Source organism: Epinephelus moara, chromosome 18 (assembly GCF_006386435.1).
Source record: "Epinephelus moara isolate mb chromosome 18, YSFRI_EMoa_1.0, whole genome shotgun sequence".
NCBI lineage: Eukaryota > Metazoa > Chordata > Actinopteri > Perciformes > Serranidae > Epinephelus > Epinephelus moara.
In genome coordinates, this window is record NC_065523.1 from 7,157,987 (window position 1) to 7,173,626 (window position 15,640).

Here is a 15,640-nt window from a genome sequence, read left to right on the forward strand (position 1 = left end):
GACAGCACATGAAGGCAGCAGATCCTTGCTAATCGAGTAGGTAGTGTGAGCCCTTTATCCTGAGCAGAGGACAGTGTGTTAACGTGTTAAACGAACCTGTTCTGTTGTGTTCTGCACAAAATGCTCAACCCGCAGAGATCTCTGTCCGAGCTGCCCAAGATGTCGGCTGCCAGTCAAGTGGAGAGAGCTGTGTTGGTAAGCTATTTGAGAGCAGGCTGGAAAACACACTGCTGTTGGGCTGTGCGGCTAGCTGCTTTACTGTCTGACCCGTCGGTTAACATAACGTGTTGGCATTTGTAATTAATGCTTTAAACGACTGTAGCTATAGCAGGACGTGTGTAACGTGACGTTAGCTGTTTGTGTAGTCGCTGGTCGTGGACAGGGGCAGTAGCATCCGCGCGCTACAATGCAGGTGCTGTAGCCAGGGCTCGCGCTGTCACAGTCATTCTGTGATGATGTGACAATGGGCCTGTTGTATGATAACACTTGGGAACAGCGGATGAACTAGTTACCGTGAAATGACCGTAACAGTTTATCAAGTAACCGACTACCAACTGAACTCAGTTTCTCGATGCTTTTCATTCAAAGTCCACTGTATGTGCAGTCACTGTTTGCCCTAAGGGCCTGTGTTTGCGTGTTTCCTACCATTTGCTGCAAATCGCACACAGTAGTCTAATTTTAACAAAACTATAGTCAACATGATCACTGTGTTGATCAAACATGATCACTATGACATGATCACTGTTACATGATCACTGTGACGATCAAACGTGATCATTGTGACGATCAGACATGATCACTGTGTTTATTAAACATGATCGCAGACTTCAACCTGCTTTTCCAAACTGGGGTCTGACTGCATGTAATACACTGACTATAACCCCACTTTAAAAAATCAGAACTAGCCATTAATGTCATTTGTCAGGCAGAGTACAGTGTCAGTCTTTTTTGTTGCAATGAGTGTGTAATTTTGTAGACAGTAGTTTTCATTTGTTGCATATTTGTATAATCTATAGCTGTGCTTGCTTATGATGAATAATGTAATATAGCAAGAAACGAAATTTCAAAATTTGAATCTCTTTTGTGGGGGGACAGATCCCCCAGCAGATTTGGTCCTTCCCAGTGTTGACTTCATGGCTATGGCTTTGACTGTGATAATCAAACATGATCACTGTGATCAACTGTGGTGGATACATTCCAAGCTAAGCCTCTGAAATCTGAAATGTTCTACTGTAATGACATGACTAAATAAAGACCAGTGGCTGCTGAGTAGCACTGAAAATCCCAGTAAGCCATCAAAAGCATTATGTTATGCCTTGGAAAATGGTTATTAGTGATCAAAAGCTGACATGACTTAAAGTAAATAGGCTGGAAAAATGCTAGATCCCAAGTGTTACATGACATCAAAGTACATTAACTCACGAAGACCCAAAGTGCTCAATAAAAGTAATATTTAAGACTTAAGAAGGTGAAATGTCTAACGACATGATTGTGAAATATTCCTTTACATAGTTAAAACTAACCTCATTATTTTGAAATATCATTACAACATTCTTCTTTTCACAAGTTTTTAGCTTTCACATTCGCAGCAGTACATTGCTTAGCTTCCATGTCAGACTCCTGTCTGCTTTTCCAAACTGGGGGTGTGCTGACTGACATTTACTACTGGTAATACAGTGACTATGGATAAGTACCTCATACAATCCCACGGGTTGAGTTTTGACCTTATGATAACATTGCATAATAGTGTTAATGTCCGTGTCCAGCAGTGAGGGAGATGGCATACAGACTAAAGAAAGATTTCCTGTGGTGTTCAGTGGAACATCTTGGTGGTGTCAGTCTGTAGCTGCTCCTGTATTCATCCAGCCCCAGGATAAGCTCATCAGAAAGCCTTCCTGAGTTATATGTCTTCAGCATGCTACTGCACATGTTGAACAACTAGAACCCCCTCAGAGAGTGCAGTCAGCTCTGAGTCTTCTTGGTCTCAGTGTTACAAGCCCAGTTCACTCTGTTGTCCAGGTAGACTCTCAGGTACTTTTAGCCCTCAACTGCCTTTGATAAAGACAGAAGACTTTTAGAGTTGACCAACATAGAAAAGGAAGAACGGAAGTTGTCCACTGATGTATTGTAATTAATGTTGCTTATTGTCCCACCTCATTTTCCTGTACGAGTTTAATGTTTACTGAAACCTTTTGGTAGGAGGAGGAGTTCAACTGGCTGCTTAAAGAAGAGGTGCATGCTGTCCTAAAGCAGCTCCAGGATGTCCTCAAGGTAAAAGTTAAGCCTTCATGTATATGCTGTATTTAGGACTGAAATCTATATCACACTATTAAAGGGTCATTCTGCCAATTCTACACATGAAGATCTATTTATTTGTAATGGTTAGTACAACTCAGCCTTTGAAAACAGTAGTTATAATATCATCTGTACGTCCTTATTAAGTCTTAGCTTGAAGACTTAACATTTATAACAAAAAGACGATGAGCTTATCATCATCATACACTCTTAGAAATAAATGCGCTTACTAAAACCATATAGGGCTCTTTGGCTTGTCCCCATAGGAGAACCTTGTTTGGTTCCTGGTAAAATCTTTTATAAAGGTGCCACCTTGAACCCTTTTGGAGGGTTCTACCATTAGACTATATACAAAGATGGACAACGTATCTCCACTTCCCCCCACTGTACAAAAATTAAGTCAAAATATCCCAGATACAGCTGCTGCCATCTTGCACTGGTGACATCCAGTGGTGTAGTGGAGGGTATACTCGGGTACACAGGGTATACCCACTTCTTTTTCTATCCAGTTACAGTATACCCACCTATCAGCTAAAAAGCCATTGTAATATATAGGAGAGTATGCCCACTTCCTCATCAGTAACCTACCTATCTACTGAGTAGTACACCCACCTCATCAACTACCACTACACCACTGGTGACATCATTTGAAGCCAGAGTCTGTGCAGTAGTGATTTCCGCAATATGGAGTTTCTGCCAATACACCTGACCAATTCCGAGCAGCGCCACTGATCTTAAGCTTTCAATCATGACATCAAGCACCCAAATAACTAATCAGAAACCAAACCTTATCAGAAAAACAAACACTTAAAGGAACAGCAGCATGATAAGAAGTATTATTATTAGTATTATTATACATTTTAGTTTGGCCCATACCCAATCCGCTAATATGGAAGGAGCGGGGTTTATGATCTATAGTTTAGCCAACCACCAGAGGGCAAGCCAGATGTTTTGGCTTTACTTTTGGGGAGCTGTCATGTCCATTTATACAGTCAGTGGGTTCTACTCAGAACCCAACATAAAGGGATATACCTAGAGCCATCTGAAAAAGGTTTGACACAGAACCCTCAATGCCAGGCTCTACAGAGGACCCTTCTGTAATGGTTCCACCCAAAACACTTTTATCCCTTTTCCACCAACATGGAACTGGTTCTGTTACAGTTCTCGCACATGATTTTGAACCATTCGGAGCATTTTGACAGAAAATAAATTGGTTCAGAACCCCAAAAGTTGGTTCTTACCTGAAACTGAAAAATAGCAGGTCAGTGGGTGTGTCATATTTTACAGGTTGGAAAGAGAGGATGGAGAAGTGAGAAATCTCTAGACAAAAAAGAGGGTGCAGTAGAGGGTGCAGTAGTCTCATTGATATAGTTGGTCCATGCATGTTTTTTGGGTAAAAATAAATATACGTACTAACAGGACAAAAGTTCACAGTTAATAAATGTTTGCCCTCCATTGATAACATGTCCTCAATTACAATGGTTCCATGCAAAACTGATAGAAACGTGCCGGTTGGTTAGATATCACCAAAGTTCCGAAACTTGTGAATGAAAACAGTTCAAGAACCAGAGCTAATTGGATGGAAAAGGGGTATAGATGAACCATTTGTGTCAGGTTTGATGCAGAACCCCCTTTGAGAGATTATACAGAGAACCCTTCTATGATATAGTGGCATGCAAAAGTTTGGGCCCTGATCAAAATTTCATTTACTGTGAGTAGTTAAGTAAGTAGAAGATGAACTGATTTCCAAAAGGCATGAAGTTAAAGTGAAACATGCTTTTCAACAAGGTAAGCAAGATAAGAGTATTATTTTTGTTTTGTACAATTTTAGAGTGGAAAAAAGAAAAGGAGCACCATGCAAAAGTTTAGGCACCCCAGCAATTTGAGCTCTCAGACAAGTTTTATCAGGGTCTCAGACCATAATTAGCTTGTTAGGGCTATGGTTTGTTCACAATCATCGTAGGAAAGGCCAGGTGATGCAAATTTCAAAGCTTTATAAATACTCTGACTCCTGAAACCCTGTTTGACTGCAAAATACCTGCAGGAAGATTAATCAGACTCTGGAGTAGTGGTGCACTGTTCTACTATGCAGTGAAACCTGTACAAATATGACTTTCATGGAAGCGTCATCAGAAGAAAACCTTTCCTGTGTCCTCACCGCAAATTCAGCTTCACAACTTTGCAAAGGAACATTTAAACAAGCCTGATATTTTGGAAACAAGTCCTGTGGACTGATGAAGTTAAAATAGAACTTTCTGGATGCAATAAGCAAAGGTATGTTTGGAGAAAAAAAGGGTGCAGAATTTCATTAAAAGACCACCTGTTCAAATGTTAAACATGGTGGTAGTTCGATAGTTCTTTGAGGTTGTGTTGCAGTCAGTGGCATGGGGAACATTTCATGGGTAGAGGACAGAATGGATTCAGTTAAATTCCAGCAAATTTTGGAAGCAAACATCACACCATCTGTAAAAAAAAAGCTTAAGAAGAGAGGATGGCTTCTATAACAGGACAATGATCCCAAATACACCTTGAAATCCACAATGGACTACCTCAAGAGGCGCAAGCGTAAGGTTTTGCCATGGCCCTCACATTCCCCCGACGTTAACATCATTAATAATCTGTAATAGACCTCAGAAGAACAGTGCATGCTATATGGCCCAATAATCTCCCCCAAACGAAAAAAAGACTCTTAGCTGGCTACAAAAAACATTTAGAAGCTGTGATACTTACCAAAGGAGGCATTACAAGGGGGAATACAAAATGCCAAGTACTGGGTACCTGGAAGACCAAAAGAATTTCAGCAGACCATGTGATATTGTGTGGCATAAAAAATAATTGATTAAGGGGATTCCAGATACACCTACACTTAAAAGTACCATTTGGTACATGGGAAACATTTGAATATTTGAGAGTGAGATACTTTTAGCCCCACACTTTCAAAAATCCTGAAAGAAGTCTTTGCTCCAAAGAGAGTTCTTAGGATAACAAGGAAACTCAAAGAACCTTTGAAGAACTCTTTCTTCAAAAAAAGTTATTTTCAAAGCCAGTGGTTCTGTATAGAGTCACAGTCCTTCAGCAAGAACCTTTTAGAACCCTTATTTCTAAGAGTGTATGAAACCAGAGGAAGTTGATAAATGATATTGCATTGACCCAGTCAATTGTCAGTAGGTGTTAAACAGTTGTAATTGGTTTACAGAATTATAGATTAGAAACATTCAGTCTGTAGAATTGCTAATCCAATCTAATAGTAAGTTTGCTCTGCCATCAACAGGAGGCATCTAGACGTTTCTCCATGCCGACGCCAGGCCTGGAGAGTCAGCTCAAACAGGAAAACTTCATCCTCGGCAGCTCAACGTAATACTCCACCTCTGATTATTTTATTATAAGTGTAACTGTATAAGTGTAGCTCTTTATGGTGTACAGGTACATCTCAAAAAAATAGAATAATGTGAAAAGGTTTAAAATTTCACGTCAGTTATTTCATAAAGTGAAAATTGTATGAACTCCAGATTCACACAAACTCAAACACCTGCAAAGGTTTCCTGAGCCATTAAGCTCTCAGTCTGGTTCAGTACACAGAATCACAATCATGCGGATGACTGCTGACTTAACACTTATCCAGAAGACACTCACTGACTGTGGTAAGCCACAGAAGGCCATTGCTGAAAGGGCTGGCTGTTCGCATAGTGCTGTATCAAAGCATATTCATGAAAAGCTGACTGGAAGGGAAATGTATGGTAGGAAAAGGTGCACAAGCAACAGGGGTGACCGTAGCCTTTAGAGGATTGTCATGCAAAGCCGATTCAAGAACTTGGGGGAGCTATATAAGGAATGGACTAAGGCTCAAGAGCCACCACGCACAAACGTGTCCAGGAAAGGAGCAACAAGAGTTGTACTGGTAGTGTCAAGCCACTTCTGAACCAGAGACAATGTCAGAAGTATCTTACCTGGGCTAAGGGAAAAAAAGAACTGGACCGTTGATCAGTGGCCCGAGGTCTTCTTTTCAGATAAATATATATTTTGTATTTCATTTGGAAATCAAGGTTCCAGAGTATAGAGGAGGAGTAGGGAGGCACAGATCCATAGCCCTTTTTAGATAGGAATTGTGCAAATTTGCAGGAAAGCCCAATCAGTCGTTTTTCAGCATTGGCAGTATAAAAACGAAATCAGGGAGTGTGGCAAAATGCCGCCTTCCTACTTTTGTTTATACAGAATGCACCTTTTCCGGGGCAATGGGGGGCATGAGCAATGAACAAAACGTGTAGTTCAGCGTGTGACGTAAACAGTGACGTGGGAGGGAAGCCGCGGCTAGTCAGACCTTCCGCGATTCTCTCATAAGTTGGCCCGCTCTTCACCGTCCCCGTCATCTGACGGTTAATGGCCTCTTCATTTGCGAGGGCAAGGAGGGCGCGCAATTCCTTGTCTCCCCAGTTGCTCATCTTTACAGTGTCTGTCAGGTTTGTGGTTTGCTACTAGCTGCTCATTCCTGCTATCAGCTGCTTCCTGTTTATCCACCGCCAGTGGCTCGCACGTGTGGCGTCATCAACAGCTCCTCCCACAAGTCTTCAACAGCCCCTCCCGTTGCTGAAGGCCGCCTCTGTCTTTTTAAACTAAAAGGGTTCCGCCAATATGACTACCCCACGAGGTGGAAAATTGGGCACCTCGGATCAACTCACCAATCCGGCTCTGTGTATCTAAACGCTCGCAGCTTGCCGGCAAAACGGTCCAACATTCACAGAAAATCTGGCAGTGGGGCTTATGTTTCTTGATGTCCAGTGTGAAGTTTCCACAGTCAGTGATGATTTTGGGTGCCATGTCATCTGGTGGTGTTGGTCCACTGTGTTTTATCAAGTCTTAAGTCAACGCAGCCGTCTACCATGAGATTAGAGACCACGTCATGCTTCCGTCTGCTGACAAGCTTTATGGAGATGCTGATTTCCTTTTCCAGTAGGACTTGACACCTGGCCACAGTGCCAAAACTACTAGTAACTGGCTTGCTGACCATGGTGTTACAGTGCTTGATTGGCCAGCTGACTCGCCTGACCTAAACCCTATAGACAATCTATGGGGTATTGCCAAGAGGAAGATGAGACACCAGACCCAACAATAGAGATGAGCTGAAGGCAGCTACCAAGGCAACATGGGCTTCCATAACCCCTCAGCAGTGCCACAGGCTGATCATCTCCATGCCGCATTGATGCAGTAATTTGTGCAAAAGGAGTCCCGACCAAGTGTTGAGTGCATAAATGAATGTACTTTTCAGAGGGTCGACACTTTTGTATTATAAATCCTTTTTTTGATTGGTTTTATGTAATATTCTAAACTTTTGAGAAACTGGATTTTTGATTTTCATGTGCTGCCAGCCATAATCATCAAAATTAAAACAAGAAAAAGGTTTGAAATATTTCACTTTATGTGTAATGAATCTAGCATATATGAAATCTTCCCTATGTAAATTGAATAATAGAAAATAGAACTTTTCCATGATATTTTAATTTTTGAGATGCAACTGTGCAGTTACTGTGGCCTTAATGTATAAAATACAATGGTTAGCTAGTCAGTAGCGTTATCAGGAGGTCATGTCTGTTACATAACAATGCTTTCCTGTAGGGGAAGTGGCTGTCAGATGCTCAGTGAATGACTGGGTTTGTCATTTCCTTCATGTTGTAATCTTTCAGAGTGGGTGCCCTCCCTCACACACTATAAACTTCCCTTGCCATTATCTGTTTTTAGCTATTGTTCTTCTGGCGATGTGTAATAAAAATGTGATGTGTTGTTTTGCAGCATGGATCAAGTGAAAGGGGTGCTGACTCTGCAGGGAGAGGCTCTGACTCAGGCGGTGAGTTTGTCTAGTTCTCACTGAGGCTGTGTTCTCCTTATGAGAAACTGAAACACTCATTTACCATAAATCCGTCCCTTGATAATGTTTTGCTTTTTTTAACAGGACATAAACCTGAAGGTTGCAAAGAGCAGCCAAGTGTTGCACTTTCAGTTCAGAGAGGACAAGCAGTGGAAACTGCAGCAGGTACAGTGTGTTAGTATGTAATGCTTCCAGAACAATGGAGGCATAACAGTGAGGTTTGGTTGTAGCTATGAGGGTTGTCAGTTTTTTTCCACCCATAAGGAGTTTTTCCACTTTTTGTCTACTACAATGAACATTTGACAGTGTAAAACTATATAAAGACTAAAATGTATAAATCATTGGTTTCATCATGATACAATATCATGTCAATTCTTTGGACAACGGTACAATATTTGTCAATATTACAAAGTCTGCCACAATATGATTTCGATACGATGCGATTCAGGGGCCTGCGATTGATATGAGACAATATCATCTGCCCATTTAACATAACTGATTACAGAAGAGGCTGCCACCCCTTTGTTTAATGCTTTTGGCAAAATTTACTTTATACTGACTTCACTAACACACATAAAACAGCTCATGGGATAAGTTAACCTTCAGGGCTTTCTTCCAGAAAGTCGTTTCTGGAAGAAATGTTTTAATTTGAACTCAAACCATTCTCTTTCATAAAACCTCAGGTCTATCTGGCTTAAAACCCTGAAGGCAAACTTCTTCCAACAGCCATAAAACATGGATTAACAGCAACATCATTTAACAGAAATATCAAATTCAGCTCAGTTATAACTGTCAGGGTTCATAGATATAATAGCTATCTTTGCTAGTCACCCATTATTAGCTCAGCATGTTTACATTGCATAAATTAGCCTAGCGGCTAGTAGACTTTCCTCCGTTCATAACTTAATAAATTGCATGTATTATGTGTACTTTTTCTCAGTCACTGTTGGTTTAAGTCACTTCTAAGTCATCTCCCAACAGAACAGCAAGTTTGAATTTCAGCCTGCATGCACATTTTTCAGCCCGACATTGTTAAAACATAGCAGCTAATGTTACTCTAGTGAGACGATAGCATAGAGAGATGCCCATCCAGGCAGGTAATTTTACATCTTTTTTTTATTTTTATCATAAGGGCATTGTCTATGTACAGTATGTGCTCTGTCTGTTGACCCCTTTTTTCTCTGAAAACAACAGTATTGCCACACTGCTGATTTATTCCTGAGTAAATATCGTTATCCTCATCGTCTTTCTCTTGGCTTCTTGGCATCTTGGCATCTGGCTGCCGCTGTTTGACAGTGACACAACTATTAAAATAAAATTGTATCTTAAAGATGACGATACAGATTGATGTTTTCACTTTGCATCAACGATACTGGAGTGTTGATCAAAGAATTGGTATATTGATCCAGATCGATTGATCGTTACACCCCTACCTACAATGTGTTGTTTTTGCAAAAATCTTACTTTAAAATAATAATTCTCCATTGAAAGTTGCATTTGATTTTACAGCCTATTTTGTTTGTTGAAGCCCACAAAGCAGATAATTTCTTGGAACTATTTTCGGCTGAACCGTACCTACCAATCATATCACTGTGCAGGAGGAAGTGCGTATCTAGTCATGTATGAGAGGCTCGTGCACGTGATAGCGTAAGCTAACACTTAGACTGATATTGTGGCCAAAATATGTTTTGTTGCTGACCTCTTCACAGCAGTACATTCTCCAAACTGGGGGTGTGCCCACTGCCATCTACTGTATGTAATACACTGACTATAGACAAGTATCCCATACAACCATCCATCCATCCGTCTATTTTTATCCACTTATCCGGGGCCAGGTCACGGAGGCAGCAGGCCAAGCAACTCATTTCGGCCGCTTGTATCCGTGATCTCATTCTTTTGGTCACTACCCAAAGCTCATGGCCATAGGTGAAGGTTGGGACATAGATGAACCAGTAAATTGAAAGCTTTGCCTTCCAGCTTGGCTCCCTCTTCACCATGATGATCTGCTGTAGTGCCTGCATCCCTGCAGATGCTGCGCCAAACCACCTATCACGGTCACGGTGTGTTGAAGCCAACAGAACCACATCATCTGCAAAAAGCAGAGATGCAATTCTGAAATCCCCAAACTGGATCCTTTCCTCCCCCCGGCTGCGCCTCAAGATCCTGTCCATGAAGGACACACCAGGCCAACACCCACTGATAACATGTTTGACTTTACGCTGAGCTCGTGGATGCAGCTCTTATTTTGGTCATACAGGGACCCCTTTTTTGAAAATGGACTGAATTTTTTGAAAATCCGGACTATCCTTTTAACATGAATACTGGGTTTCCATAGAAATGCCAACGCTGATGTCTGATGTCTAATATGTCTGGCTTGCCTTCTTGTCTTGGCTGTAAATATAAAATGTTAATTTTTTTATGCAAATTGTACTTAATTCTGCCTTACTTATCCTTCTCACAGTGCCACCGTTCTCTTGTCTTTATTCTTCCATCAGATTCAGGATGCCAGGAACCATGTGAACCAGGCCCTACAGCTCCTGAGCAGCCGTGATGAGAGCTACCACTTCAAGACAGGGGCTGAGGTTAATAAGGTAGGTCCTGTCTCTTCATGGCATCCATGCCCTGTTCCTTTTAGTACAGAGCTGAACATGGATGTCATCGCAGTAGCTTGCTGTGTCATTGATACCAGCTTCATGTTTCTATTTCTGGCGTAGCTCATGGATGCAGTGATGCTCCAGCTGACAAGAGCACGAAACCGCCTCACTACACCGGCCTCCATGACGCTGCCCGAGCTGGCCACCAGTGGTCTGATGGTACAGGACATAGGATACACACACTGCTTTAACACACTGCTTTAGGATACACACACTGCTTTAACACACTGAGGACCAGAGTATGACTAACAATGGATCTTTGAGGCAGAAAGTGTTCTGATAAAATCTGATAATGAAGTAGATACCAGCCAATATTTTTTGACAAAGTTGTTACAAAAACAAATATATTTGATAAGAATTTCTGGTTACTGAAGAAGTTGACTTTGGGGTTTCCTATCCAGCCACAAGTGGGTGTGAAAGAGGTTGTTGATTACAATCGACATCATCAGAACCATTAATGATGTAGCCAACTTTATGTTATATGAGATGAAACAGTGATAATAATTATCTGTGGGAAAGTTATGCTTCAGGGACAGCAAAAAGTCATATTTATCAAAGTGAAATGTAAACTTAAGTCTATAATTTTACAACAGAGAAGACTAGAAATAATTTCCAAATCTTAAAAGTAAGCCAAGGCTAAAAATTTGTATAGGTATTACGAAATATGTGTAAAGAAGGGATGCACAGATGTGGACTTTTTTACATTTTTTTGAATTTTAAAAAGAAGTTTATAATCTGTAGTTTATGTACACCTGAGGGTAAGAAAGGCTGAGATGTAGTGAGAAACAGAGACAAACAGAGGCAGCTGACTCATATGAATGGGTTGGCATCGGCAAGTCCGCGTTACATCTGATGTATGAAAAGTTTATATTGTCACGCTGCATTTTTATAAATTCTATCCAGGCGCTGTCTCACCGTCCCTGGATAGAATAGCCCACAGCTACCAAATAGAATGGCGATGCACTATTGATTCACCTCACACATTAACACTTAACTCAGACAAACAAGCAGCTGTGTCTCTCACACACACACACACGCAGCTAGAGAGAGTGATGGGCTCCAGACTGGGTTGCCAGGTGAGGATATATATAAGTGTAGTATCACATGGCGGTTATTAATAAGTTTAACAACAGAGTCGAGCCTTTTAAAACCTTGGTGTTGGATGTAAGCTGCTGCTGCTAATTAGCCTGTGCTAACACTCTGGAGACGGTCCTTCAGAGCTGTGTCTAACCTGTTTAACAGCTGCAGGAAGTTTGTTGAGCTGGTGGGATGTCGTGCAGTCGGAGATTAGACCCTTGGCACAATCTTGTCGTCTTCCTCTGGAACTGTAAAGACGTCCACACTGCAACATGCTTTGCCCTTTAGACAGAGTGCTGCTGCAGTTGTTGTTCTTATTCTTCTCTGTGTTTTTTGGCAGCTTGCAAACCAGGTTTAAAGGTACATGTACCACCACCCACTGTGTCGAGTGCATAGATGCTGCCCTTGTTAAGTCAATTTGTTTTTACTTGTCACTCAGGACTTTTGTCCACAGATCATTTTTTCCAGTGATCTGATTGCTCAGTGGTCAGGGTATTAACAGGTTGTGAACTGTTTCCACTGTGAAAAAGTGAATAAACTTCATAAAAACCCTTGCTTTCTCAAAATCCAGCTTCGAAGTACAGGCCTCTGATTACCCAACATCAGTGTTGGACCTAGCCGATGCTCTAGTGTCTGAATGGGAGCGAGTCCCTGCAGCCAGGTTCTAACATCTGGGAGAAAGGCTGAAACCAGAAGAGTGTACTGCAGCAGTTTAAAGGGAAACTTTGCTTATTTCCAACAAGGTCTGTGTCACCAAGGTGTGGGGAGTGAGTGCAGATGCACAAACTCCCCGCCTGTCCACCTGTCAGATTCCTCCAAGTGACGGAAACTTGTCATTGATGAAATGATGTACTTCGTGTCGTCAGTCACATGTTTGCTCATGGCAGGGGCAGCGCTGCAGGCATGGAGGAAAGCCAAACACTGTTCATCTACGCACATTCCCACACCTCTGTGACACAGACCTGGTTGAAAATTGGCAAGGTTTCCCTTTGATGCTCATTAATCACATGTTCACCTATCACACATGGGTGAAACATTAGCTTGTCCATATAGTTTTAGTGAGGGGAACAATTTATAGTTGAAAAATAAACTTGTCAGTGCACTCTGGACAAAGTACATCACACACACAAAGACAATATGGGTTAATTTATCATGAGGTCTGATAGTGTTATTCCATGTTCCTCTTCCTTCTCTGTTTACTCTCTCTGTTTGTCTCCTTCCATCCCCAGAAAATGTTCACTCCTCCCATGCCTGGGGATGTGATGGTGAACTTCTACATCAACCTAAGCAAACTGTGCCTGACTGTCTACCAGCTTCATGTGTTGCCTCCCAACACCACCAAGGTTAGAAGCTGTGGCTCTGCAACAGTGTCTGAAGCCTCACACAGCATCATGTGACTGATGTGTCATGTTCTATCTCTCATCTTCTTCAGAATTTCAAACCAGCTGGAAGCTCAGTGTTACACAACCCTGGAGCCATGTTGTAAGTCTTCTTTCTTTCTTTCTTTCTTTCTTTCTTTCTTTCTTTCTTTCTTTCTTTCCCTCCTTCCATAGTCACAGACTACAGATTTAAGTTAATCATACACAGTGAACACATTAAAAAATATCAATATATAGTTAATGAAAAGAAATGAAGAAATACAGTGGCATGCAAAAGTTTGGGCCCTCCCAGTCAAAATTTCGTTTACTGCTTGTAGTTAGGTAAGTAGGAGATTAACTTACCTTCAAAAGGCACAAAGACACATTTCATCAATATTTTAAGCAAGATTACTTATTAATTTAAAGATTTTACAGTTTCAAAATAACCAAAAAGGAAAAGGGCCAGAAGCAAAAGTTTGGGCACCATGCATGGTAGCGCCCCCTGTGGCAAGTATCACAGCTTCTTGTAAGCAGCTAAGAGTCTTTCAGTTCTTGTTTGGGGGATTTTCACCCATTCTTCTTGCAAAAGGCTTCTAGCTCTGTGAGATTCTTGGGCCGTCGTGCATGCACTGCTCTTTTGAGGTCTATCCACAGATTTTTAATAATGTTTAGGTCAGGGGACTGTGAGGGCCATGGCAAAACCTTTAGCTTGCTCCTCTTGAGGTAGTCCATTGTGGATTTCGAGGTGTGTTTAGAATCATTGTCCTGTTGTAGAAGCCATCCTCTCTTAATCTTCAGCGTGTTTACAGATGGTGTGATGGAATTTAACTGAATACATTCTACCCTCTACCTGTGAAATATTTCCCGTGCCACTGACTGCAACACAAGTCCAAAGCATGATCCATCCAACCCCGTTTTTAACAGTTGGACAGGCATTTTTTTTATGAAATCCTTTTTTCTCCAAACATACCTTTGCTCATTATGTCTAAAAAGTTATATTTTAACTTCATCAGTCCACAGGACTTGTTTCTAAAAAGCATACGACTTGTTTAAATGTTCCTTTGCAAAGTTGTGACGCTGAATTTTGTGGTGAGGACACAGGAAAGGTTTTCTTCTGATGACTCTTTCATGAAGGTCATATTTGTAGAGGTATTGCTGTACAGTAGAACAGTGCACCACCACTCCAGAGTCTGATCAATCTTCCTGCAGGTCTTTTGCAGTCAAACAGAGGTTTTCATTTGCCTTTCCAGAAATCCTACGAGCAGCTCAGTCAGAAAGTTTTCTTGTTCTTCTAGACTTCAGATTGACCTCTGCAGTTCCTGTTAACTCCCATTTCCTAATTACATTACAAACTGATGGAACAGCGAGCTGAAAACACTTTGGTACCTGCATATAGTCTTCTCCTACTTTGTGGGCATCAGTTATTTTAGTTTTCATAGTGCTAGGCAGCTGTTTAGAGGAGCCTATGGCTGCTGATTGTTGGAACAAGGTTTCAGGAGTCAGAGTAGTTATAAAGCTTTGAAATTTGCATCACCTGGCCTTTCCTAATGATGACTGTGAACATACCATAGCCCTAACAAGCTAATTATGGTCTGAGACCCAGGTAAACGTTGTCTGGGAGCTCAAATGTCTTGGAGTGCCTAAACTTTTGTATGGTGCTCCTTTTCTTTTTTTGACTCTAAAATTGTACAAAACAAAAATAACACACTAATCGTTTTAAAATGTTGAAAACTCAATTTATCTTTTACTTGTTTAACCATTAACTATAACTTAGGGTTAGTAACAGTAAGCACAATTTTGCCAATTATGCCACTTGCAGGGCTCTATCAGGCACTGTACCACATTTAGCCAGTGTATCTTTAAGGTTCCTTTAATCTTTGCTGTCTGCTGTGAACACTTTTCCTTCCACAGCGAGCTCAACAACAACCGCTTTGAGGTGAGCCACGTTCACAAGGTGGAGTGTGTGGTGCCTTGGCTCAATGATACGCTGGTATTCTTCACCATCTCACTGCAGCTCTGTCAGCAGCTCAAAGACAAGGTGGGTGTCTCTCTTGGAAGATGACTCTGAACATACATTTTTTAACTTGATGAATCCTAAAGTAACACAACTTGCTGCCCAAATCAATAGTTTTATATTAACTAAAGAGTTGTGAAAGTGAATTAGGGGCTCTTGAAACGACATTTAGTTATATTTAGAATATAATCCTGTTCTTAATTTATACTTTTTTAAATAATATTCTTTAAAGGGCCAGTGTGTAATATTTGGCATGGTTTATTGTCAAATCTGAATCTGAATCTGAATATTCTACCCATTAATATGTTTATATAAGTGTATAATCGCTATAAAATAAAATTTGTTTGGTTTTCGTAGCCTTATAATTATGCTTTTATATATA

General features: G+C 41.0%; 1 protein-coding gene across 1 annotated transcript in view; it reads left to right on the plus strand.

Annotated features, from left to right (window-relative positions):
• rogdi (rogdi atypical leucine zipper) overlaps positions 1-15,640 on the plus strand; it is a 21,181-nt gene continuing 5,541 nt past the window's right edge. The window contains exons 1-10 of the mRNA XM_050069281.1: positions 1-195; positions 2,200-2,271; positions 5,567-5,649; positions 8,080-8,134; positions 8,240-8,320; positions 10,651-10,746; positions 10,870-10,968; positions 13,116-13,229; positions 13,319-13,368; positions 15,156-15,282. Of these exons, the coding sequence (XP_049925238.1) occupies positions 121-195; positions 2,200-2,271; positions 5,567-5,649; positions 8,080-8,134; positions 8,240-8,320; positions 10,651-10,746; positions 10,870-10,968; positions 13,116-13,229; positions 13,319-13,368; positions 15,156-15,282 (852 nt within the window). The 5' untranslated portion in view covers positions 1-120. The remainder of the gene's footprint in view (positions 196-2,199; positions 2,272-5,566; positions 5,650-8,079; positions 8,135-8,239; positions 8,321-10,650; positions 10,747-10,869; positions 10,969-13,115; positions 13,230-13,318; positions 13,369-15,155; positions 15,283-15,640) is intronic.